The sequence below is a fragment of the Mugil cephalus genome, chromosome 12, assembly GCF_022458985.1.
Source record: "Mugil cephalus isolate CIBA_MC_2020 chromosome 12, CIBA_Mcephalus_1.1, whole genome shotgun sequence".
Lineage (NCBI taxonomy): Eukaryota > Metazoa > Chordata > Actinopteri > Mugiliformes > Mugilidae > Mugil > Mugil cephalus.
The window spans coordinates 20,753,181-20,780,441 of NC_061781.1; the positions used below are offsets into that span (position 1 = coordinate 20,753,181).

Genomic DNA, 27,261 nt, shown 5'->3' on the forward strand with positions numbered 1-27,261 from the left:
AAACACCGTTACACGCGCACAAATGAGGGAGGGTCTAGACGCGCTCCTCTCGTGCTGCTGTGTTCTCAGTTTCATTGAGTTCATCCGAAACTAAACTGAAGTTCAGTTTAACTCATTTAAATTTTTCTCTTTTCCTTTTTCTTTTTTTTTTTTTTTTTTTAGTGTCTTCTCAAAGGCACTTTTTCGTTGTAAACCTCCTCGTGGGCTGCCGTGGGTTTATGCGCGAGAGGCGCAACAGGAGGTTTTTGAAGGCTTGTCACTGAGGAGGATATAACTGGCGCTACTTCAACATAGAACCGGCTCTTTCTGATTTTTATCCATCCATCTGGCACCGGCATCGTGTGGACCTGAGGTCTGACCCGGGAAAGGCTCCCAGCCCTTCTGTCTGAGCGGTAACATCCGAACCCTGGTCGGTTAATAAATTAACAGAAAATTAATCACTGATGAAGTCATTAAACAGCGTTTATTTTTTAGCGACTGCTTTGTCACTTTAAATTGTTATTTTGACCGTTTGTCAGACTAAAAAAAAAGTTATGTGCTGTTAGACACTTTCAAACAGGACAGAAAATCCGAAATAATCCTTAAAATATGTGAAAACTATAGTGGTGAAGGTTATAGCTTCTCAAAGACTGCAGAAGAAACCACCTAATCACTAATTAAGCGACAAGCTGTTCACAAGCAAAGTGACAGGACGTATTTCTTTCAACTTTATTGACAAAAAAAAGTGTCAAAGTAAAGTACAATAAAATAAAATAAGTCAACGGAGCAAAACAAAAGTCACAACATGGTCAGCGTCATAGGCACAAATAATACTTATTCATATCAGTGGTCAGCATGGCCAGTCACGTTTCTCATTAGTGACGTCATTTTGTTAATTGCTTACGTCATGAGTGAAACAAACGCTTGTGATTGGCTGATACCTCATCGTGTCAGTGAAGCTTCCAAAGAAGTTATAAAGCTAGTTTAACTGTTGATGCTTTTAAGCGATCATAATGTCGTGCCCGATAAATATTCACAAACTCTGATTTTTTCCACTTTTTCACAGAGCATAAACAAACAAACAAACAAACAAAAATAAACGCCTAAGCAGAAGAGCTGTTTTAATAATTTATAGTCTTACATGTGGTCATTCATTGTCTTTTTTGACTTTTAGATGAGAGAGATTGATATCACACTTGAATATCATTGTCATTTTATGTTTTTTACAGCAGACTTTTAGCCTAGTTAGCTTAAGCTAACTGTTGTTTTCCCAACAAACGTTAAGCTAAGCTAGCTTAAGGTCATGTAAAAGCTAGCAAAATAGCAAATTGTTTGTTTTTTAACATTAAAATGTTGTCTCTCTGTAACGTTAAGTTAGTGAGCATTAGTTTCTCTACTGTGTTTGAACATGTAACATGTGTCAAGGCGAAGGCATAAGCAACTTACTGTTATTAGTTCTAATCTGTTCTAAACTGTATCGATCTTTGTCTTTTTTTCTTTAGCCCATCATGAGCCGCTCAGTGGTTGGCGTATGTTCACGTCTGGGCCTGGTCCTGACTCAGGTCCTGGTTCTGGTTCAGGTTCAGGTCCGTCCTGCTGCAGGTTACAGTCTGGATCAGGACCACAGTCTGGAGTTCACGGGTCCCTCCTCCTCCATGTTTGGCTACTCGGTCCTGCTGCATCGACACGGCACTCACAGCTGGTCTGGATCTAAACCCCATTCATGTTATTGACCCAGTATTGACACTGTGCTGTTACTTTACTATAGATCATCTTAGAACTTCCTCTGAGTTTCAACTGACTATTCATGGCCTGTGGCATTTTCTACTAATACTTTATTGATTATTTGTCAATCATCTGCTATTCATTCTCTCTATTGTTGATCTGGTCCTTTTCTAAGCATCTGTTATTCTTTGTTTATTCTTTTTTAATTTCCTGCTAATAATCTCGTGCTCTGTTATTGATCGTTGCTGCAGTCCATCCAGTCCTGTACTAAACACCTAGTCATCAAATCTCCATCTATTAATATTTACTATATCCAATACTGATCTGTTTGTCTGTGGTTTAACTCTCTATTGATGCTTATTTGATTGACTTGTGCAACAGGGAGAACTCAAATACTTTCCCAACATAATAGATGTATTAATCTCGATGCACTATGATCTTTCAGTGTTGAAAATAACTAGCAACTTTTTCAGAGCTGCAGAGATCACTAAATTTAGATTCATTATGATTCACAGTACAACTGTGTGTGTGTGTGGTGTGTGTGTGTGTGTGCACGCATGCTAATTACCCAGTTCTTGTCACTGAGAGAAGCTCTTTGAGACTTCACACACAGTTGCTATTGAGACACTAGACTGAAAGACAGATCCTGTCTCAACGGCCTCTTCCTCTGCCTTTGTCAGGTTGGTGGTTGGAGCTCCAGTGGCGAACTCGTCCACCAGTCCGCACGTTCAATCTCCAGGAGCCGTTTTCCGCTGCGGCATCACCCCGGATCCCCAGAGATGCCACAACATGCATGCAGGTGCGTGTTCCTGTGTCTGTGCATCAAGTCTTATCTGCCAGCAATGGCGGCAGCAACATGTCCTTCACACCATACGTGCAACTCAGACCACTGTCATGTCGCGTGTGTGTGCAGAAGTGCAAAGCTGCGGGAAGACGTGTGAAGCAGAGAGTGATCACCAGTGGCTGGGAGTCAGTCTGTCCAGACAACCTGGAGAAAACGGGGGACACGTCCTGGTAAAACACAAATTCTATAGTAGTAATGGTGCATGTAGACACGTAGAAGTGGTTGCACTCTTAATTTATGCCCCTTGGTTTTTTTTCAGTCCACCAAATGGTTTGTTTATAAATAGTGGCATGTAAGACTACTCTTATATATTTAGCTCACCCAAAAATGGGGCCAGCAGTATTTGAACTTTGTCACTTAACCTCTGCTGCTTGACTTCAGGGAGTAGGGACTGTTATGACACTAACATTAGCCAGACAAGAGGGGCAGATTTTGCAATCCAAACCATACTACAGTCTCCGGAGTTAGGCAATCCGTAAGTATGCATTTTGGATGAACTATTCCTCAGACCATCTACACTTGAAAACTAGACTCTTCTCTTGTCTCATATATGTCTCAATAGAAGAGCTTATATGAGCCAGTGTTGTAGGTCAGAAGGAGTCATCATTATTTGTATTTTTAAAGGGAGTATTGGAAATTTTAGATATATGGTCCTACATGTGCATTGATATAATATATATATACTGTTAGATATTAACTGATACTGATTTTCTGAGCTGACACTTGGAGCCGATACTTGTTTTTCTCCCTCCATTTACATGATAAAAATGACACAATGATAACAAATGTCAATTTAACCAAAAACATTTATTGAACTCAGGGCATATTTTAGGACTATTAGGCATACAAAAAAAATACAAGTAAAAAGAGGTGGAGCACAAGAATATGTTTCGGCGAACGTTGCCACATATCGGCCAATGCTGATACCAGTAAAAAAGCTCAAAAATCGGCCTTTCTCTACTATATATGTTTATATATATCACCACAAGGAGATACACTTGGTAATTCAGTTTGTTTATTTTTCAGTCCATGTTTACAAGACAAACAAAGAGCGTCTGTGCAGCAGAAAGCCATTACTAACTCTACTGTACAGGTTACTGTACTCTGTGCATAACATGAAAAGGTTCTGCCTAAAATATTAATTCAGTTCAGCCGATCTAATTTCATGGGATCTGCAAACACGGCGAGTTAGCTTCCTTCTTTAGTTTTATAAATTTAATATTCCACATTTTCTTTAGGTATTATTTCAGTGTTTTTTTGTGTGGGTGGTGACCTCAAAAACTCTTTATCCTAACCACTAAATGTATAATAAACGTGGACAAATCTACGCTGATGTTTTGATGCTCGGTGTGGTGGCTCATGCAGCCGCAATACCTGACTCCGCCACACACCCTGCTAATTCAAGAATTAATTTTTCTACCAGTCTGTAAACATGTTTATTTCTGCTATAAAGTTGGACATTTTACACATTAAGGTGCAGATTGACTCACGTGTTGAGCCATCCTCAAGTGGCCTCTGGAGGAACTGCAGTTTCTGGCATGAGAGCAACCAAGTGCAACACTATAAAAAAATCTTCCTGTGATTTTTAAACAACATGTCTGTGTCAGGTCTATTTTCACTCTACGTTCCCGTATCTTCCCGTAATACGAACTCTTTCTGATTAGAGTTTAAATCCCAGTCTTAAGCCTCGAGGTGGGAACAGATCAGTCAAACCTGAAAACAACTTGCATTAGTCTCCAGCGCTGAAGACAAGATCAGTTAGAGAGCTACCGTGCCTGAATGAATTTGTCATGGAACACTTATATTTCATTTGGAAAACCTTACAGACACAACTGTCCTTATTACACACTGAGTGAAACAAGTAAATACACAACAGGTCAAATGACATTTGACATCCTCATTGTCCCTGTCACAGTGACATGGGTCATGGGAATACCAACACACTGCTGCTGCTAATGTGTGACTTTGTTCTAATGAGTCCTTGTCACATGTTGTTTGTGTGTTTTCTTTCTCTGTGTGTGTGTGTGTGTGTGTGTGTTCAGGCGTGTGCTCACCGCTGGAAGAACGTCTTCTACTCAAAGAAGGACAATATGAACAACAAGCTGCCTAATGGGGTCTGTTATCGCTACAGCGACGACCTGAGATCCCCCCAACCCCTCATCCCCTGTTACAAAGGTACACACACATGCACACTTTATGTAATTATTGATATTTTATACTTCACCATGAAAGAAAAACAAGTGATTTGGAAGATGTGTAGATATGTCACGTAGCACAAAACTAAGTCCCGTTCAGATTTGGGGGAAATAAAAGACATGTTCCTGTCATACCTTCTGCTGAGTAATGTGTTTGTGCGTCGGCCTTCGGCTAAGGAGGGGTAGGAGGATGGATGAAGGACGTGACCTCAGATAATGTACAAGCTGACTCAGCCTGCGCTCGTTTGTTAGTTCCTTTGTAGTGGACGATGAACAAAGCTCTCAGTTAATATGAAAGTTTTCAGTACACTTTGTTTGCGTACGAGCAGCTTCTCACGTATTCGGATTTGTGTTTCTTTCCCACCTTCTGAATAAAAGACTGACATTAACTCTCCTTTAGTTGTTTTTTTTTTTTTTTATCTTTATCACTTCCGTAGAAACATATCTGACCTCCTAAATGCTCCACTATGTTCAGCAGCGAGATGTTAACTGTGCCTGTCTGCTGTTTGATGTCGGCCTGGTCGCTAGATTTAGAGCTGCTCCGTGAGGCGATAAGGATGCAAGAGTAGTAAAACTGAACCAGAACAGTGAAGTGGAGCCGTGGACACCAAAGCAGCTGAGCTCAAACAAACTACAAACACTCTTGTAAATTATTTGACAAAATTTTATTATTAAAATACGGACGTAGCCAATTTAAACTGGCTATGTCTTTTATGACCTAACAGTTTACAGAACTTTTTTTTAAGGGTGCTACTTTATTCTGTTTGGTTAGTTGAGGCTTAAATTGGCTCGGTGATGTAATGTGATGTCAGTGCACGTCCTCGTTAAGACAGCGGCACGAATGTTTGTGTGTGTGTGTCTTCCTGGGAAACTAACAGCTGCTTGGCTCGAATAAGAAAACATTTGGGTTTTGTTCACCTTCACCTATCAACATGCACGTCTGTGTCTTGCAGACCACCAGAGAAAGTTTGGAGAACATTATGGATCATGTCAGGCGGGTATTTCCAACGTCCTGACAAAGGTCAGTAACACAGAGGCAACGAAGCTTCGCTAAAATCGTGTTTGTCTTCACCTTTCCCTTAGAAATTCATTTCACCATTTAAGATGGATACGATAACAACTTCAGTTTAATAAATATGTCTCTCTCCCAGGATCTGATCATCATGGGAGCACCAGGGACGTCTTATTGGACAGGGTCTGTTCTGGTCTTCAACACGTCCGGTGGTGGAATGTCCGTCTACCTGGATGATGAGAACGGAGCCGTCAGCTTTGGAAGCTACTTGGGTAACTAACACACCTCCCACCAGCGCCAGTACTTGTAATGCAAAGCGGGCAGCGGTATGTTTCCACAACATCCTCACAGCTGGAGACGGTTTCTGTTTACACTATCGCATATGAGCCTGATTTTGCAGCTGTCGGTATATGAGGTGTTTTTAGTTTGGCCTATATAACCCACAGAGTTCAAAGTTGTAGTCTTCATCTTCATCTCATCCAAACGTTCAAATACGTAAATGCCAGAAGCTTTTAGGAGCTCTGACTCTGTTGAGGCTTTTAAGAAGCACCTTAAGATTCATCTGTTTTCAATATTATTCGATCTGTTTTTATTTTTCTGGTCACCCTGGGTGGTAATAGCTTTTCATTTGTTGATATATTGACGTTGATCTGTATTTTACATGTTTTATACAACATGTTGAATGTGAAGCTCTTTGCTTTAAAGGTTCTATCAGGGCTTGACATTAACCTTTTTGTTCACCAGCCACTGTGACTAGTTGTTTTCCAAAGTTACCAGCCACTCAGCGTTTTCACCAGCCGCAGTCGTGTTGTTGGTGCCTTTGTCTTTTATGGCGCCTTTGGTCTTTGTCTCCCCATCCTGTGTTCCATTTTCAGCTTTTCTTTCATTTGTCCCCCTCTCCCGGGTTTTCTGACACCTTCGGTATGCCTACGCTCTCCACTTTATCACTTCACCGCTTCACAACCGTGCTCGCAGTTGTGAAGAGAACCTCGGTCACGAGTGGACCAATGAGCAAACACTGTGTACACGCAGGGCTCGTGAGGGTTGTAGTGTCGTAGTCTCACTTTGCATTTCGTTTGAGAAAACTACAATTAAAAATTGCATATAAATTTGAGCCTGTGTTGCCCGCAGCTGCTGAAATTCACCTGCATTTGGCTGGTTGGCAGGTGTTAATGTCAAACCCTGGGTGATATATAAATGAAATAAACCTAAACTTAGACAACACAGAGTGTATCAACTTTAGATTAACAGATCAGCATTCAGGAGGTATTAGCTCTGTACAATGGGTTGTAGCTCTTCCTAGACTCCCAGCTAATAAAAAAACAGAAAGAATCAGGCCTTTCGTGCCATATGGTCATTGGCCGTAGTCTTTGCAGGGTATTGAAGTGCAACTTTTTTGTTGCAGTGACACTATAGTCTTTGTACTCTTGTGTGTAATGGCTTTAAAAGAAACAAAAAGGATTTCATTTGTCATTAACGATGGGCATCAAAACAAATTGGTCACTGGATCCTCACTATCACTGCTCTGCTGAGACTTAGTGATATCTGCACTTGTTGACCGGAGATTGTCAAACACATGGCACTCTAATTTAACGCTGTGCATCATCGACAAATGATTCCGCACGTTGGTGATGTTGCCGTCCTTGCTTGAAATTACGATGGTGCATAAGCTGCACGTTGCGCTGTTACAGTCCCTTCTGGAGAGGTGAAGTCACTCTCAGAGAACTGTTCTCTTTTAAAAAGTACCTAAATGATGACATCATGGTTAATGTCTTCAAGTATGCAATGGTGTCCTGTGAAAAACCTGCTGACCTAAACTTGCACTGTTGTGGTTGTGGTTACTTATAGGTTTGCATGACAACAAGGAGTGTGGGTGTAGAGAAGCAATACTTTGAAATGAGATTTGACACTTATCTCAGTTTCAGAATAATTTTAGGTATACAGCTGCATATCAGCTTTTGTTCTTGCAACCAAGAGACTGTATCAGAAACAACTTATCCTTCCTGACTCCTTACACTCCCTCCTGTATTACATTATGTAACAAGGTATTAAGGATATCCCAAATTTATTTCCAAAAATCATAAACCCGTTCACTTGCCAACAGTAGGTCATTATGTTTGTTCGAAGTGTTTTTATTTGTTTGTGGTTCCTGTTTGTGGGAAATGTTTTTCCCCTCACTGCACCATATAAAGACACACTTAAGACTTTACACATGACAAACAATGTCACTATTAGTGGCTACAGAGCTCATCATCATGTCATTATGAACAGATATAGTTTTCCAGTGAATAAATGAAAAAGGGTACAGTACGGTACTAAAATACTTTTTTTTCTATGTAATTTAATTTAAGAACTCTGCAGAAACCACTGCCAAACGACAAAAACAAAATAATGTACGCAGGTGTAGTTTAGCATTAACAGGAAACCTAACAGGAAACATCGAGGCAGAAAAGTGTGATGTTCTTTACTTTGTTTTCTTCACTGAGATGTCAACATTACAAACAGATGCTCACACACATGTTATACCAACATAATTATGATTATGAAAAAAGGACTGAATCATTGCCCCTTGTTTACTGTCTGTTTTGATTGAAGTGGAAAGAACGTCTTCTACTCAAAGAGTTTCTTTTGTCGATTCTGGTTTTGTTTTACGTCAGCGTTGCCTGATACATGCTGCTGATTTTTCTGAGCCAGTATTTGGAGCTGATACTGCGTTTTCTCTCTCCATTTACATGATAAAAAATTATGCAATGATAACAAAGTCTCAAGTCTCAATTTAACCAAAAACATAAACATTTATTGAACTCAAAAGAATATTTAACGCTGTTATGTATACAAAATAGAAAGAAAAAAAAACAGGTAAAAAGAGGTAGAGCACAAGCAGGGGAGATTCTACAGTTTCTTTTTGTTATTACAACTCTTATTTTTAGGGGTGCTCGACATACGTATCAGTACGAGCATTTTCAAACCTACATCTCTGCTAGTGGTGAAGGGGCAATGTATGGGCTGCACGGGTCCACAGCGTCACAGAGCTGCCTGTGGATGCGCCCGTCTGTAAATCTAGCTGGGGAAAAAAAATATATATGTGTGTGTATCGCGATTGCTGATACCAGTAAAAAGCGCAAACATCGGCCCAGTATATCAGTCGATCTCTAATATACAGCATGTGAACCTGTTTATGCAGCAGTTTAAGCCACTGATCTAAACAAATGAAGAAGTAGCAGCTTCAGTTGGAACACGTTTTAAAGCTGTGGTTGTTCTTCACATTCTCACAGCCACAAAGTCACATATGCAAATAAATATGCTCTTAGCTCTTACACAGACCTACATTTCTCAGAAATTTACTACATGTTCTCCACATTGAAACCGACCAGTAGCCAAAACCAAAAACCAAAAACCAAAAACCAAGCTGTAACCCTGTTTGGTAAAAATATATCAACCAAGAGACTGAATTTTTATTCTCAAATCATGGTTCCAGTTTCTACAATGTGCAGCTGTAATGATGAAGTCAGGAAGATGAAGATGCACGTTAATCCATTTAGTTCATTGAGATATGAACATACAGCAAGAGCAAGAGGTTAGTGTATTTTAGTGAGAAGAGCCTTAGTGAGTCTTACAAAGCCCGGGTCTGTCCAAACGTAACAAAATCAACCACAAAACATTTTTACATTTACTACAAGGCCCTCCTTCCTCCTTCTGCCTCCGATCCACCAGCTACTCAAACATCTTCTATATTTTCTGTAACCGTGATACCAGTTAATTTCAGAACTACGCAGACACATCAGTGCTCATATAAATGCTTTCAGTCGCAAGGTTTAATCTCACTAATAAAAATGTTATATAACGTTTGTGTAATCTGGTAAAACAATACATTAGGTGCAACAAAGAACAATTATTAGGAGTTGATTGTCAGCCTCCTCCTTGGCCTCTTGGCCATAGAGACTTAACAGAATCACCTCGCTGCTTTTACATAAGGATTAATAGTTTATACCATTTCATTGTTGCAGGTGCAGGGTTGTCAGTCTAAATGTAAACAAAAGGCCTGTGCATCTGAACTAGACGCACAATTATGACATGTCAAACTTAAAATACCAATAAAAAAAACACTATTAAATTACAACATGTCCAAAACAACTAAAAGTCCAGTTAACCAGTTCATTTGAAATAGATTTTTATGCAAATTTACAGAATAAATATAGCATTCATGTTTGGCATCCAGACTCTGGCCTTGAAATTCAGCAAAGGAAATATGGAGTTCTTCATGTTCCCCGCAGAGAGTGCGGCGCGATGATACCAGTTTCCCCACAAAGAGGAAGCCGTTCTCAGAGCCTAGAGGTGTATACTGGTGGGTAAGGATGTGGTTGAGCTTCTAAAATGCTGTCATCAGCAGATCCAAGCTATACTGTAGCACAGGATGCACAGGCATGCAGCAAAAGAACGCGCAAACGTTGTATTTGATACGTTTATTTTTTAGTCAGTCGTCCCTTTGTCATGAATCCAACCTCGCTACTAGATGCCACTAAACTCCTTCCAGTTAAAGTAATGGACTGAAAAAATCAACTTTACATTCACATTAAAAGACCTAACACGTTGGGTAATGTGTATAAAATGGCTGTATAGTAAATGTCTACTTGGATGCTTTGTGTCGCTGGATACGTCTGACACAGAGTTATTGTTTTCCTGCAGGTTATGCAGTCGGAGCCGGTCATTTCCTGAGTCCTGATTCTGTCGAGGTTGTAGGTGGAGCTCCACAATACAACCAGAAGGGAAAGGTAGGACCTGAAAACATGCACTGAAAAGAAACATTTGTTTGCTGTTTTGAAGACGTTAGTGGTTGTGAAGAGTTGTTATTAAATTTGTTGACATACAGGATGTAGTAAAGTGAATATGCGTGTCACTCTGTGCAGGTCTTCATCTTCTCCATTGACGGCAACATGCTGCGGGTCATCTCCCAGGTGGCTGGAAAAGAGGTAAGAGGCCGTTTAGCATGAGCTTACTCCATTAAAGACAATGGAACACTTAGCATTTAGCATGTGTGTCTTTGTTTTTTTAGCTCGGATCGTACTTCGGCTCCAGCCTTTGTGTGGTGGACCTGAACGCTGACGGTTTGTCAGACCTGTTGGTCGGCGCTCCCATGGCGACAGGCGTCACCAGAGAGGAAGGAAGAGTCCATGTGTACATCAACCAGGGGCAGGTAAGCACACAACGCCCAACATGGTTTATTTTAGTGCTACCCTTTAATTTGATCTGTATTTGGGTAGAATTTGACTTTTGTGCTTGTAGCAGACCATACTCAAAGATGGAAGTTTTTTCTTTCTTAGATTTCATTGACTTCTTAACATCTTCCATTTTGTCTTATAGTAAGAAATGGTTTAGACATTGTTAAGTAACAGTATAGTAGCTGAGTGGAATGCATCCTTCATTATAACTTCATCATGTATCTGAGACGTCGACATGTGTGTCCTGTGAAACAGACCCTAGGAGACAAAGCTTCTTCTGTCTTTTTCCAGGCAGATCTACAGGAGATGGAGTTTCAGCTGACTGGTAGTGACGCCTATGCCGCCCGCTTCGGAGAAACCATCGCTGACCTGGGAGACCTGGATGATGACGGGTACCCAGGTAATAAATGCACCTGTACAACCTGATGCATCCATTTTTAGTTTGACAAAACAAAGTATAATGCTAACGCTACTGTTGCTAGTACTACCACACCTTCTAATAGACCTAATACTACCCCATTTTACTTTTTATAGCACTAATACATATTCAGAAAAATGTATGTGTAATGCTACGTTCGCCACTAGTTCCTCTAATACTATAAATAATGCTACTGCAAACAGTACTGCAACATGACCTCCTTTACCTTCAATAGTTACAGTAAAAAGAAATGCTTTTATGAGCCCCAGTTCATTTCAGCAGTGGTCTGGACTGGACCACACAAACGACTGTAAGCTAAATTTGAACCTAGCCAACAGGAAGGAGATGTTAGCTTAGCATAGCTTAGCATAAAGCGTGGAAAGAGGACCTGGATTAGTCCACAGTAATAAATTCCACCAATCAGCCTCACTGGATGTCACTATTGAACATCACAGCTCAGTTTTATATGTAAAAAGTATGAAAATGTTGTGTTTTGTGGTATAAATAGCTGCCTCCCTCGTGCCAAACCATGTAACATAGCAGTTTCTGACCACCTCCATGAGCAAGTTGTAACTTCCTGATAAAGAAACAGCTCCTTGGCTTTGACCTGACGCCCTAACACAAATACACAAACCCCCTCCCCATCTGTGTGTGTGTTGTGAGGACACAGTGCCTCACGACTTCAATATACAGACTCGGTTTAAAGATTTAGGGCTAGAATTAAGGTTAGAGTAAGAGACTACAAGTGTCCTCTTAAAGACAGAATAACACTCATGTCTGTGTGTATGTGTTGGCCCCTGACTTTCTATCTTTATGTGGACCTCTTTTGGTTAAAAAATTACGTGTGTGTGAGGGGTGGAGTGTGTTATTATGTTCATTAAACAGTAATGATAAACTGTCGGTGCTCTGTAACTGAGCGTGCCCTCTAATCTCCAAACCCAGATAAAAAGCGGTGTGTGTGTGTTTGGGTACAACTCATGTTGTAGGCAGACGTCTGTTTACGCACTCACACCGAGCGGCAAAAATCATTAAATTAAAGTATGAAGTCCTGGTAATTCTACAGAAAATTAAAGTCAACATGATTTTCTTTGACAGGTCCTGTTAGTTCCAGCAGCTTCCTCCTTAAACAAACGTGCTTTCAGGTCTTTAGATCTTCAAAGGACTGAGGTTAAATATTAAAGGAACCTGCTGCTGTTTTCTCATGTTGTATCTGCTTCTTGATTACTTTCATCCTACTGAACATTTATTAGGCTGCTGCCACAAAATGAGTCTCTAAATGTTTGATTGTGGTTGGATAAGTTTTAATTGGCACAATGGAAGAACCATAACTTTGTGCAACGTCTAAATTTATTAATTCACCTTTAAGGTTATGGTTAAAGTTTCTTGAAGATGGATTCACATGAACTTCGAACGCTCATGTCTCTCCTCACAAAATGCTGGTAATGCATTAATTTTTAGCTTTAGCAAAATAAAAAGGAAAGAAACCATCAGATTCTTGTGTTTGATGACAAATATTCTAAGTAAGATGGAGAACGTGTAAAACCTTGGATTGTCACTACAAGGTTTGCAGCATTATAGCATAATTTAGCTGCTCTACTAGTGTCACTATCTAATAAAATACTATCCATCTATAGTGTCACTATCTAATAATAATATTAAGATCCTCAAAATGTTTGCGGAACATGTGAAAAGACAGAGGTCAAACTTAACGCTCGAGTCCGAATGTGAGTCTACAGGGAGGAAGTGTTTAAAAGAAGCTTAAAAACTAAAGCGAAAAACTGTCACTTCTAATTATTCCACCCCAGAGTTTGTTTGGATCAGTCATGTCTTAACCAGCTTCAGAGCTGCTGGTAGGAGGAATTTATTTTGCAGTAACTGTCTCCTGAACGCAACTTTGCAGTGTGTTAAATGAGTCATCTTCTAATCTGATTTTCATCTAGACGTCAAAGAACTGACAAAAAATAATAATATACTCATTTACATCCAGATATCACAACAACTTAAAAATATTATGGAGGCATAATGAAAAAAAATAATGTTGTGAATTCATATTTTTTGCTGGATTTTTTGTGGACGTTTCACATGAAAAGCAACATAGACTGTTGACTGCCTGAAAGGAAGGAAGTCAGCTTGTGGGTTAAAGGTTGAGGTTTAGATCATGGGTTACAGATTAGAAATAGATGAGGTGTTCTGCAATGATACAAACGTTTGTGTGTGTGTGTGTGTGAAGATGTGGCCGTCGGTGCACCACAGGAGGACGACCTCAAAGGGGCGGTTTACATCTACAACGGCAGGAAGGACGGCATCTCACCAACTCCTTCACAGGTACAAACACTGATACTAATATAGACCTTCATAACGTAATTATAATACAGGGACAAGAAATAGTAAATAGTATCATACTTAAAAGAGAGAAGGAAATTAGATTACATCTAAACGCTGAAGGCGTGTTGTCCCACGTTTTAAAAATATCTTCAAGTATTATTATGTGATGTTTGTATGTTTTCAGAGAATTACTGGATCCTCTCTGGGTCGTGACCTCAGGATGTTCGGTCAGTCTCTGAGTTCCGGTATCGACATCGATGATAACGGCTACCAGGGTAAACCACTTTACATCCACCGTGTCGTACATTTCTGTTGCTGTGACATCTGTTGTAAACCCAGATAAACTTTCCGTTCCTGCAGATGTGGCGGTTGGTGCTTTCCTGTCAGACTCGGCCGTGGTGCTGAGGTAAATAAAAAAAAGTAGGACATCCTGCAACCCGAATGCAACCGAGTCCATGTGGAGTTGCTGTAATGATTTTTTTCTGATTGTGTCTTGTCTGCTCCAGGACCCGTCCCGTGATCCAGGTGAAGGCGTCTCTGACGCTGCCGGACCAGATTGACAGGGAGGTGGCGCTGTGCCGCGAGCACAACGCTCCGACTGTCTGCTTCAACGTCACCATCTGCTTCAGCGTCCGATCCAAACAGTTCAGAGGAGCCATAGGTACGGTGAACCCTGCAGTCGTCGATAAAAGAGCTGTTCATTTAAAGCTCGCTTCATTTGCTTAAAAATGCACGTCAACCTTGACTGAATATTTCAACATTTGAAGCCGGACAGGGCTAAATCTATCCTTAGTTACAGTTTCTACAGTCTTATTGGATAACAAAGGGGCATGCACATGACATCACTGCTAGCTGAAGTCTCCATGGTTACGGCCACTGAGTGGCAAAAAATTGACAGAAGATCATGGAGATTAGCAGCATTAGTTTGAATCATAGACTTTAGTAGCGTCTAAACTGTAAAACTAAATAATAATAATAAAAACTAGGTAAGGGTTTTACCAACAGATTTGAAAAGCAGTGGGAGATATATTTTTACAGTTTCCCAAAAGCCAAGATCCAGGCACAGAAACCTGGTGTTGCAGTTCACATTTAGTGTCAGGTAATATTAATTCATGCTGTATTTTTTGATGAAGTCAAACCTTTAGTTACATTCTGTCCGATAAGTTTGTGGATGTTGTTGTTTTGGTGCAGTTAACAGGCCGATAGTAACTACAGTTCCAACAATAAATAACAATAAATGACAATAAAACAATAAACAGAATATTTGCAATCACTTATCATCGTTTTAACGTCCGGTCCAATGCTATAGTACTGTATAGCTAGCTAGCGTTAGCATCTTTTATTTATCTATATTTATTATAACTGAAGTGACCTAAAACTAACTGAAACTGAGGTTAATCCACTTTTCCAAATAAGGCGGGATGTCCTTATAAATATCTGCATAACTGATTTCTGGCCACATGTCAATTTTTCTTGGACCATTTATTATTTGGTCGTTCGTATGAATCGCTGTCGAGTTCAGTTGTCCTTAATTTGATCTGATAATACTTATTTTCCCCGGTCTCACTGTATTTACTGATGCATTTCACCATATTTTTTCCACTCAGAGGGGTGTGGCCCCCCCGGCCTAAGTGACATCACCGCAATTCTTCTATAGCTGCTGGATGTGGTTAAATACACTGATACTGACACTATCTCATCTCTTCCTCCAGATCTTCAATATAATTTGACCTCAGACCTCCTCCATAAACCGTCCTTCCCTCATCGTTTCTATTTCCACGGTAACGGGTCATCCAATAGCACAAGGGGGCGCGTGAGGGCACGACTTGGTCAACTCACTTGTGCAACCCATGTGGCTTATCAAAGGGTAACGCACTCACACACATGCAAAGAAAAACACGCAGTTGGAAAAGTTAGCTGCAGCGATGCTAACAAGGTTTATTCCTCCTCCTCTGGCTGTTTCTTCCTCCTGCAGAAAGACGTGAGGGACATTTTCACTGCGGTTCAGTTCGAGGTTTCCTACAGTCTCAGAGAAACCCAAACCCACAGAAGCACTTCCAAAGGCTTCCCTCCAATAAAACCGATTCTGCAGCAGGGCGCAGGACTCCACAACACCATCACCAACCAGGTACAAGCCGTCAAACACGAACACAGATACGTACTTCATGTGACACTTTACGAACACAATAATGGAGCTACTGTATAAAAAAGACCCCTTTTTTGTCATTACATGAATGTAGTTTTACGAATAGTGCAGTAATGTAAAGAATAGACTGAGTACAGATCAGTTTTCTAATAGACGGACGGACTGATTAGTAGTAATTTTACTGAGAAGAGAAGAGCATGTCTAATCTGAAGCCGGCTCCACAACACCCGCTGATAATTCCTTCCTGCTAATCCAGATGTGTTTACAGCTGCACCGCCTCATCTGCAGCACATTAACTAACATCCTGCCCCTGAGTGTCCGCCCCATGTCCCGCTGACTTGTAAAAACAGGGCAGGAATGGTTAACATGTAGGAATTCACAGCTGGGGTTTGTCATCAGGGCGTTATTATTAATCATCTGCAGCGCTCAGGTCAGGGGTCAGAGGTCAGAGGTCGCAGGAATTGTTTGTAATGTCATAAATGAGGAAACGATGACTTGTTCTTCTTTCTCGCTCCGTCAGACCTGGTTCGCTCGTTCCTGCTCTTTAGTGAACTGTTCGACCAACATGCAGCTGAAAACGCAACTCGTTCTGCCAGAGTAAGAAACACACACAAAGAAAGAGACAAAGAGGAAACAACAGAGTATTGTTATGTTTGTTAGTTTAGTTGGTTGTTTATAAGATCTATAAGATGAGCTATTGACATTTCTAAAAATACCATACTTTTCTTAGTAGTTTCTTTAATTTTCTTAAACTTTTCTTCGTCAGAATGAAATAACACGATTTTGTTTATCACCTAAACAACCACAACCTCCCAGGTAGAGTAGATAGAATATTATCTTAGCTTAATTTCCAGTGCTAACCTGAACATGCAAGTCAATGAGTTTGCCACAACACTTTCCCGCAGATGTTTCACAATAACAGAATTACTTATAAATAGATGGTGTATCCCCCCACAAATTTAAATGTCTTTAAATACACATAAAAATGAATATCCATCACATTTTAGTAAAGGGATAAATGGAGGCAGAAGAAGTAAAGTATCGGTCAGCACTTCACTCATTCGGTGATACAGGAGCTGTCTCAATAGCACCGTTTCACACTAGACCTGTCAATCTAAGCCTCATGTACACAATAGGCCCCGCCCCGTAATATATATATATGTATAAATGACACTAGACCTAGTTTAATATATAAACCTTATAGTAGATAGGGGGTCCCTACTTAATCTCTCATCAGTTTGGGTTCCTTGGCCTGAAAAATGTTGAAGAGCTCAGTCTTCAGGATATTTTAATTTCACGGACTCCCTGCGATTACACCTTGCAATTGACTTATAGGTGATGGAATCTTCAAGAAAACAAGTTTAGGTGCCTTTGTCTTAGCTTTCTGAATCTTTACTTTACTTTAAGACATATAAAGTTATTGGGACTTTTTGCATCAGATCTATAAAAGGAGGTACACCTTAGTCTGACAAAATGCATCTCCTCTACTTGGAGATCTTCTCTGTTTACTTTATTACAGTAATTTCCATAAAAGTAACTACTGTTCTTCATCTGTTAACGTTGACATGAGCCGCTCAGTTCTAGCATTGTTTAAAGCACATACAGTACATACATAATGTGCACAAGTATTAATGCTAATAATGCTTTTCTGTAGCACCTATTCTCAGAGATGGCCTTTCTTTGCATTGTTTGGTCAGAGACTCATTGTCAACCCGTGTAACATCCTGTTATTTTATTCATCGCCAGTGAGCAGGATTACTTTGCTCTGGGATCTGGACAAACCATCACCCTGAAAACCACGCTGGTGAACGCCGGAGACGACGCCTTCCTGCCGCGACTGACTCTTCGATTCCCGGACAACATCCACTACGTTAAAGTGCTGCAGAACGTGAGTTCGCGTCATCCTATCGATCAGGGAGTTTCATGGAGAATTTAAAGCTGTAATCCTCCAGCTTTCAGTCCCAGTTGACTGGACACACACTGAGCAGTCAGTTGGTCTGATAGAAGGATAGAAGCGGGAGGAGCAGCTTGTGTGTCTGTTTACAGTGCAGCCAAATAAACTCACGTTGTTTTAATAAAGCAATCATCTTTCTTTCCATCGTGCTGGGAGCGACCTTTATCTGATTTCATGCTGCATGTATTTTTGAACACAACAACAGCACACGATAAAAATAGTTGTTTACATTGCAGAAGGCGCTGGTAGGTGTGAAACCTTTCACCTGCAGATACTTGTGATTTGCCGCCTTGTTTTGTTGACACATGGGAAAGCTTTCAGCGCTAACCACTGTGAGAAAACATATTATGTTTCAGCGAAACATTAAAGGCTCTGCAGTGTGTTGCATTAGCTCTAATATAACTCAGCAGCCGTACGAAGGGAGGGGACAAATTCTGCTGAAATTAAATTAGGTTGGGTTACATCCTGAGAATCACCCATTCATGCATGTGATTGCAATCTGAATCAATCTGAACAATGAGAACTACTCTGTTAAAGGGAAGTTTTGTAACATACAGTAGGTACAGTTTCATAAACAAGACGCCCGTGTATGTGTGTCCGTGCAGAAAGACAACGTGGTCAGTTGTGACGTCACACTGGAAGCCAACACTACAATCGTGGGTGTGGACTGTAGCGTCACCAGCCTCCAGCTGCCAGCCAACTCCCAGGTGAGCCTCAGCAAATTACACGCTCTTATTGTGAAGGTTTCACTAAACGCACACCTCCCACATATCTGGCAGCTCTTTGAGTTAATACCACATGTGTTAATCTTTCGTCTTTAGTTTCCCAGGTATTTTATTCATAAAAGTATTTAACAAATTAAAACTGTGAGAGGTTAATTGCAATTAAGATTATAATCCTACTTTGGGAGAATAATTGAATAATTGGCCCTGTTTAGACATGGTATTAACTTCCCGAGACCCTGTGTCCTCATGTGAGGACATTGAGTTTTATGTTTGTGGCAGCTTATTCATTCATTTAGGCGTCCTCATAAGTGGACGCTTTAGTCTGCCATCTATAGGTAGCAAAGGGTCAATACACTACAAGGTACAAAACCTCATTGAAACTTTATGTTTATTTATGCTAATTAACTTTTCTAGTTTGAGATGATGCACAAATTTAACAACTTCTATCAATAGTAACGAGCTATAAACATCACCAAGTAGCAAGTACTCATTTGAAAGCATTGGTATTTCATTGTTTGCAGTTTGTTTTCGCTCAGTCGTGTTCAGGAACTGAAATAAATCGTTTTATATGTGACGTTTCCGTCAGCTTGCCTCAGGGCAGCTGTGACTTCTGAGGTAGTTTAACACCACCAAAGTGTGACTGTGTGAGCGAATCAACAATGCATTCAATCGTAAGCGCTTTGAGCATCTAAATATGGATAAACACCATATAAAACCATTGCATTGTTATATTTATTATACAGCAAATTAATCCCTGTGTCCACATATGAGGACATTTTTTAAAAAAAACAACTTCTTATTCAAAGATGATGCTTAGTTGTTGTACTTCTTGTACTGCTGTGCTGTTGTAAATCCTACTAATCCCAAATACCTTGGAGAAATTAAAAATGCATACAAAACAAGAGCTCAGGCCTCAGGAGGTTAACATGCGTCACGAGTAGGCAGCTAAAAGTACACATTAAATACGAGTAGGCAAAGTGTAATTTCCTTTTAAATCAACCACGTGTTCATGCTGATCTATACAGAGACGCCACATGGAGTTAAACAACTGCAAACGACAGCAGGTGTTATAATCTGAGTTTAAATAAATAAATAAAATTAAAAATACCCCTGCATGAGAAGGACTTCACAGCTCATTATGTTTCACACGCTCTATCAGATCTACATGTCAGGACACGCAACAAACTAAGTTAAATACAAAGAACAGACATCTTTGAAGTGAATATATTGTCTGTACTCATGTATGAAGCTGATTTTTATTTTACATTGAGACGGGTTTTAATGTGAGGTGTGAACATTCCTGCTTAGAAATGGCTACGTGGGATCTGGTTATTTAAAACGCATGTTGATAAAAGGTCTAAACCGGGGACTGTAAATGAATTCATGGCCGTCCCTTCAGCTTCACAGCAGAGACATTTTTTTCCAAAGCGAAGTGAAGTGTCACAGGATCAGACACCATAGTTATGAGACGTCTTCAGAAAACCACAAGTTGTTGTCAAAGCCAACTCAGTGTTACTCAAAACTTCCTGTAGACTAAAGATCAAAGGTCGGAGCCAGTACATCTGTACTTTCTGTTCTCTGCTTCGCTGACTTGTTTTGCATGACTTATTTTGAAGCACATCTTGTGAAAGACTGTGTTGAAACATCCAAATTTTTTAGAGGAAATAGACTAAGCAGTAAAGTAAAAAAGTTACATGAATTCATCTTAACACATAGTAACTTCAGAGTAAAATAACTAATTATAAAAAAAAAAAATCTGATTTCTTTTAAAATTTTTCTTCTTTGTTTCTCGTAGCTGGACATCAACTTTTTATTGGACGTGAACCAGAACAGCACACCTGGAGACATCCTCATCCGCCTCAACACCAGCAGGTAAAGGACGACACCTCCGCTCCGTCCGTACAGCAACGTATGTGACGACGCATTAAACCCGTTTCCTTTTCAGCGACAACTACGAGAACAAGGAGTATTTCCAGGACAACTCCGTCAGCCTCATGCTTCGTCTCAAATACGGAGTCAACGTCAACATCCACGGGTGAGTCGGTCGGCATTAAAGATGACGACACGAGGCGCCAAATTAACGTCAGCACCATTAGACGTATTAGAATCATCACACGTTGTCACTGATGCCCATTCGTGTTTTTTCAGTTTTGTGACTCCCACCTCTTTTGTGATTGGAGATGAAGACTTGACTCCAGCTGACTGCTTCTCTGAGAGATTCAACTACACATACAAGGTAGATTAGATTCAACTTTAATGTCCAGAGCAAAGAAATGTAGTTTAGCATCTAACCAGAAGTGCATGTAGCATAAATAGCGTGGTATATAAGCGGTGTTGTACAGGTTGTTTTTATAGCATATGGACAATATTTACAGGTAAAAACTTATGTACAGGTGAGACCTGTACATATACAGATGGATTTATCCCTTAAATTAATTAGCTGCCATCTTGGTTTTTAGGCAGTTCTACAAAGTGAACTTTGTGCACTTATGTCACACGTTAACATGTCTGTGCTTCAACTCAAGGAGCCGTCACTCATTTTGTTTATTTTACACCTTCTCATTAGTCACAAGGACAGTGTCATCTGCTTTCACACAAGCTGCTTCACAAACAAGGAGCGCTGCATATGTTGAATTAAATAAATCCACCTTATTTCTAGCCCCCTTATGCCTTTGGAGCATGAATTATGTGCAATGGGCTTCTCTTATGAACTGGAACCGGCATTTGTTCACGATAAATCCACTTTCTATGAGCGAACCGTGTGAAAACACCAGCTGCTGCAGCTCAAACTGACAACGTTACAGTCTCACTGCCTACTAATCTAGAGGGGTGAGAGGGTGACATGAGAAAGTGGCCAAAGATAACACTCAGTAGCACGTTTAGCTACTTTCTTTCTCGCTTCAGATGGTGAGACAGTGAACAGCCTTAAAAGCTCTGAGGTTTATCTGTAACTACATAGAGCAATAAGCTCGGCTGTGTTTATTATTTAGATTCAGATTAAAATACTACATGAACATTTCCTTACATCTCTGCTTAAATTGTGGCATTCTTAGGTAAATACTGACCAGCAGTTCAAACGCACGTTACATTTTAACTTTTCAGCAAATATAACAGTACATGTTGTTGTCCGACATCCCTGAAATCACACAATACAAACCTACAAGGCACAGTTTTATCAGCAATTAAGAGCTGCACACTTTTCCTGGAGTTAGAGTGGTGTTGAGCAAAATTTCACCTTGAATTTCTCACACTAAATTAAACATTAACCAAGTCAAGCATGCGGCGCTCAAACGGTCAAATACAGTGACCAACATGGTCAGCAGGTGAACTTCCACCAGCGTTACATGAAGGAAATAAATGTACTTCAGCTTCTCAAGTGTCTTCTGAGACAAAAAAATCAATCTCAACAAGCAGACATAACGTCATATTTAGTTAAACATTATTTCAGGTGTCTAGAGGTCGACCGATATGGACTTTTTAGGCCAGATACTGTTTTTTTTTGTTTTTTACATCAGCATTAGCCAATGCCTTCGAGAAATGAGAAAATAACACAATGATAACAAATGCTACGCACTCTGCTGGTCGGAGAGGGGCAATGTATGGGCTGCACAGGTCTGCAGTGCTTCCAGCAGCACAGGGCTGCCTGTGGATGGGCCTGTCTGTAAATCTTGCCAGGAAAATAAAATCTATAATATACACACATATATATATATATTGGCGAATGCACCTGCGTATCAGCCGATACCAGTTAAAAATGCAAATATTGATCCGATGTGACGATCTGTGACAGCATTCCTTCTAACTCCTTATCTGAGGGCGACCATGTTTTTAACTTTACTTCAGCCTCGTCCTTTGTTCTAACCTGATCTCTTCCCTCAGGTGTTGAACTCTGGCCCCAGCCGGTCCGTAGACACCGTGGTTGACATTATGCTGCCGAAGACGCTCACGCCTCACCAGCACCGACTGCTGCGGCTGCTCGACTGGCAGGTACGTCAACAGCTTTGACAGCAGTGACGTGTAAACCTTTTTTTCACTCTTCGTGTGGTTTCTTATCGGTGAGAAAAACCAGTTAGCAAAAGCCGAGAGGAAGTAGTCGGTGCTAGAAGCAGCTCTGTTGCTGGTGATAAAATCTACCGTATCATATTAACATATTAATGCTGTCTGTCTGCAGACGACTCACGGCGTCTGTTCCATCAGTCCCACGACTATTCCAGTCATCGATGACTGCGACGTCCCTCATGCTTCCTACATCCAAGAGCTCATCTTCTTCTTCTCGTCCGCCTCCAAGCGCAGAATGGTACTTTCTTAATTGTTTTTTTTTTTACAGAAATAAACAATGTACGTCTCAAGTTTTCTTCCCTTTTGAATCATCAGTACAAACACCGAGACGTGAATTTGTGTGTGTGTGTGTGTGTGTGTGCAGTTTTGCGGCCGCCGCGATGAGCTGTGTGAGCGGCTGGTGTGTCGTCTTGGTAACCTGGAGGTGGGGAAAGATGTCACCATCCAGCTGGAGATCAGTCTGAACCCTACGGTGCTGATGCAAGCTCCGGTAATAGACACACACATTCATTCACTCATACAAACACTTTAAATGACTGTTTTAATTGACTGACCCGAGAAGAGTTTACTGTCAGAGATCGACTTTTTAAATTGGCATTAGAATAATTTAAAGGAGCCACAGAGAATTAGTTCAGTCCTTTCCCCTGAAACTTAACTGTTTAGAGAAATTAATGTGTCTCTAATAGGAATGGGAGTCGTTGACGTTTTATCTGATACCGGTGCCATAATAAATGTCGGATTGTTTAATCAAATTCAAGGTGTCACCTCCCTTGCACAACATCTCCTTTCACTTGTACAGTACAGACAAACTTTCACCTCAGGCATTTTGAATGTTCACTTCCATCCATGCAGATAAAAACGTGACAGCAATAGAGCTAAGGGGGTTTTAATTCAAAATTCAGTGGCACCAAAATTAAACACCAGTCTGGTTACTACCGTTAGCGTCACCAAGTATCTGTACTTATCTGTACCATAACCATAACATATCAATATGGAAATATGTCGCAATATTTTTTCTTCTGATACAATAGGGATTTCGAACGTGTTAATATCGACTTTAAATGAAAAAGTCATGTTTTGGGCCGATTGTGAACAACTTCCACTTCCATCACCACATTTTCTGTGCAAGTGCAATAAATGGAAATGGATCATTTGGATTATTATTGTTGACTCAATTTGTCTACTGAGTTACCACTGTCATCAGATCTACATACTAAAGCTGCATTTAATTTCTCAGTGAACTATGTAGAATATTGGAATATATCGCAATATCGTATCGTATCGAGACTCAAGTATCGCGATGCGTATCGTATCGTGAAACAATCCGTGCCTATACCCACCCCTGCCCGTCCTTCTCTCTAATGCCCTGTCTACGTGTCTCTGTCCCAGGGTCGTCACCATATGATGACGCTGGAGAGCACAGCAGTGATGTCCTCCCCCAAACAAGACCATCACACCATCCTCATCCAGGATCAACCCGTAGCAAATGTAAGACACCCCGCAGCCAATCAGGACGAAGATCTTGTTCTGGTTTTATCCTGCTCGGAGGAGCTGTAGATGTTAACGTTTTTTTTTTGTGGAACATTTCCAGGTTGTGGTGGAAGCCATTTTTACCCAGAAACCCTCGGCTGCAGTGAAGATCTTCATCATTGTCATCAGTTTAGTTTTGGGGCTGATAATCCTGGGAGTTCTAATTTGGTGTCTGTACAAGGTAAATGTTTGTTTTTAATTTATGTCACTAACGTAAAAAAAAAAAAATAGGTGCGAATCTCATGTAAAACGATTTCTATGGAAAAAATCTGTGTTGTTTGTCAGTTTATTAGGTACATGAATAATTAACTTCTACTATAACAGTTTATGAAGCTGATGGTATTTAGCATTTTTTTAAATGCTTTTTTGTTTACTGAGGGAGCTGTTGATTCAACTGTGTTTTGATTTAGGAGGTTGTGGTTTGTATGGACACGTTTCTAATATTTTAACAACTAATTTAGGCTAAATAATAGAGAAACACTTTGTTTAATGAAACAACACCACAACCACATCCTCCAAAACGATCATAGAGTTGAATGTTTCAGCATGAACTGAACATAATAACATCTTAAAGGTGGATTTAGTGCATGGGTGTTGGATTAGAATTCACTAGTGTACCTAATATTTTGGCGAGTGACTATACATTGGGATCTAAACGTCCAGGATCTATTCACTGATAAACCACAGTAGACTTCAGTGCATTGTAATGTCTGGTATATTATCAGCGGCTCAACTTTGTGTCTCTTTAACTTTTTTTTTCAGCTTGGTTTCTTTAAGAGAGGCTACCAGACAAACGAGGAGGAGGAGGAGGAAGAGTTAAAGAGAGACAGCTGGGACTACGTTCCCAAGAACGACAAAAGAGAGAGCACTTCCTAACCCCCGGACCGTGACCTCGGACCCATATGTGGAGCAGCAATTTTTATAAAAGACGCGGCCGTGAGCGCTGCAGACGTCTGGAGGACATCATCAGACGTTTGAGTGCGGCGGATGAATTTTAAAACTATCGTTCCTGATGTGACTTCACATAAAAAAAAAAAAAAAAGACTTGGCGGATGAAGGGTTGATGAAAAGGGAAGTGAACCTGAGTCGGTCGGATCCAGACCAATCAGAAGAGCTCGGTCACACCGCCTGCTGTTCCTGATGACCTCCATTTTGACTCTGTTAAGAGGAAACGAACCAAAGAAAGCGGCTTTCTGATTATCTCGGGGATTGAAACCTGGTTTCTGATTGGCTCATTACTTTGGGAAACCTTCCTTCCGTCCGTCTACATTATCTTCTACATTTTCTTCACCTGCTGACCGACACACGCACCGAGCAGACTCGCTTTTTGTTGCATCATTTGACGCTCGTGGGAAACTCCAGATGTTGTCTGGACGGAAGGCGACTTCCACTGTGGGATTTGTTTACGTCCCGGTCTAATCAGCATTTACAGTCAGTTTATTCCAGAGGAGCCGCACAGTTTTGTGTCAAACTCAACAATAATGAGCCGTCTTGGAAGGAAACTGAGGCTTAGAGAGTCGCCGTCGTCCTGATAAATGATAAGAGAACTTGTTAGATGGAAAAAACGAAGAAGGAGTAAACAAGACCCAAGACAAGGCATGATCCCGACTGGCTAATGTGTTAGCGGTTAGCTCTGTGAAGTCCAGTGGGATGATGTCAGTATAGGGACAAGAAGGAGCCAGAAGACAGTTATAGACGCTCTGATAGTAGAGACAGAAGCTTTGATGTTCAGGCTCAGGGTGGCGCTGATAATAATCGAGAAAATGCACTTGGACCTGAAAAGACTTTTGCCTAACGAGGAAGAAATTACGTAGAATGTTTTTATGATCCAACCACCATTGCACAGCAGAAATCATGCGACATTAATATTATAATCAGAAGAAAAACAGTTTCCACAACCAAATATCTTGAAGATGTCCAGAGAAATGTGCTGCTCTGTTGTTTCTGGCTCTGTCTAAAGAAACCATGATGATAACCGTAGTGCCAACATGTGTAAACGTTTGTCCTGTGAATGTTGTGTAATTATATGAATAAGACATTTTATTTATAGAGCATATATCAGATAACGCTCCAGAGCAGCAGAGCGAGCAGTGAACGGAGCCACAGGGTTGACAGACGGACGACTACTTGAAATCAGTGTTTTTAAAAATGTTTGGTAAAAAATGTCTTAAAAGCACTGTTTTAAATGTCTGTCTTCTGTGAACGCAGACACTTATGATTAGATTAGATTGATGCCTTATTTAAAAACAGCTCGTCCCCTCTGTTTTATATTTAGTAGGAATGCACATCACTCAGACAAGTATTTTGATGTTTTAATAAAACTGTTGTTTTTGTTGTTGTGAACTTGTTCTGCACTGGAGAATCTCACTGCTTTTATCAACACTTTTCTATTAAAATAAAAGATTTTCTATTTAAACAACATCTTTCTCTCGTTGTCTGAATAAAAACATTTAAAAGAAAAAGTCAGTTATAAAACAAAAGGATGGTCCTTTAAAGCAAAATGTAAACATTAATTTGAATATAAAACTTCATCAGTCAGTTTTACAACTAAATAAAGCACAGTGTTAGTTCGAGAATTAACGTTGCAGTGATTTAAAATATTAACATATATTGCAGCTTTAGCGTTGGAATAGAAAACTTAAATTAAAGGATTATCTTAATTTATTTCTGAACGAGTTCAGATCACCATAGAAACCATTTGGACCTAGAGAGGGCGACGTTGAGTCACCAGGGTCGAAGCGGCACCTCCCCCCCCCCCCCCGTTGTCCTCAGATGCAGTTGCAGGAGATGGTCGACTCGGCCTCATCCACCTCCTCCCCGTACAGAGTGATGAGCCTCGGGTGGACCCTGAACGCACCACACACACACACACACACACACACGGGGTCAGGTGTTTGTTAAAGACTCAAAAAGTACGGTTGCCATGGTCACAGCTGTGAAATGATGGGCTCATAGGAATAAAACACATTTTATCTGATAATCTAATTTAAAATGTTGAAGTGAGTGTATTTACCCCTTTATTTACCACTCATTGAAATACTTGGGAATTCTAAATTTCAACCCTAGAGGGTTATTGTTTTGAGATTAATTAATTTAAAATATATGGTTATTTAAGTGGTAAACAAATGTA

General features: G+C 40.4%; 2 protein-coding genes across 3 annotated transcripts in view; one reads left to right on the plus strand and one right to left on the minus strand.

Annotated features, from left to right (window-relative positions):
• Positions 1–26,550, plus strand: itga4 (integrin alpha 4). 2 transcript variants are annotated; one of them, XM_047600863.1, is made up of 29 exons: positions 1–392; positions 1,482–1,681; positions 2,385–2,503; positions 2,618–2,718; positions 4,591–4,723; positions 5,697–5,764; positions 5,895–6,027; positions 10,442–10,527; positions 10,663–10,725; positions 10,809–10,949; positions 11,266–11,374; positions 13,623–13,717; positions 13,902–13,992; positions 14,078–14,123; positions 14,224–14,378; positions 15,430–15,584; positions 15,693–15,845; positions 16,384–16,460; positions 17,610–17,751; positions 18,423–18,524; positions 20,338–20,414; positions 20,488–20,577; positions 20,691–20,778; positions 22,422–22,529; positions 22,714–22,839; positions 22,966–23,091; positions 23,991–24,089; positions 24,193–24,312; positions 24,894–26,550. In XM_047600863.1, the coding sequence occupies exons 2-29, from the start codon at positions 1,488–1,490 to the stop codon at positions 25,005–25,007; spliced, it is 3,111 nt and encodes a 1,036-aa protein (XP_047456819.1). In that variant the 5' UTR covers positions 1–392; positions 1,482–1,487; the 3' UTR covers positions 25,008–26,550. The 2 variants fall into 2 exon arrangements, with proteins under 2 accessions (XP_047456819.1, XP_047456817.1); XM_047600861.1 differs by having other exon boundaries at positions 2–409.
• Positions 26,551–26,878: 328 nt separating this feature from the next.
• The window catches only part of cerkl (ceramide kinase-like), a 32,667-nt gene continuing 32,284 nt past the window's right edge, over positions 26,879–27,261 (minus strand). The window contains exon 14 of the mRNA XM_047600864.1: positions 26,879–26,978. Within this exon, the coding sequence (XP_047456820.1) occupies positions 26,900–26,978 (79 nt within the window). The 3' untranslated portion in view covers positions 26,879–26,899. The remainder of the gene's footprint in view (positions 26,979–27,261) is intronic.

Excerpts from the sequence above, each read along its gene's own strand:
- itga4 (XM_047600863.1), top strand. The coding sequence starts at position 1,488 with ATGAGCCGCTCAGTGGTTGGCGTATGTTCACGTCTGGGCCTGGTCCTG. Across the intron at positions 20,779-22,421 it reads GATTCAACTACACATACAAG|GTGTTGAACTCTGGCCCCAG; the intron begins GTAGATTAGATT and ends CTCTTCCCTCAG. Across the intron at positions 22,840-22,965 it reads CCGCCTCCAAGCGCAGAATG|TTTTGCGGCCGCCGCGATGA; the intron begins GTACTTTCTTAA and ends GTGTGTGTGCAG.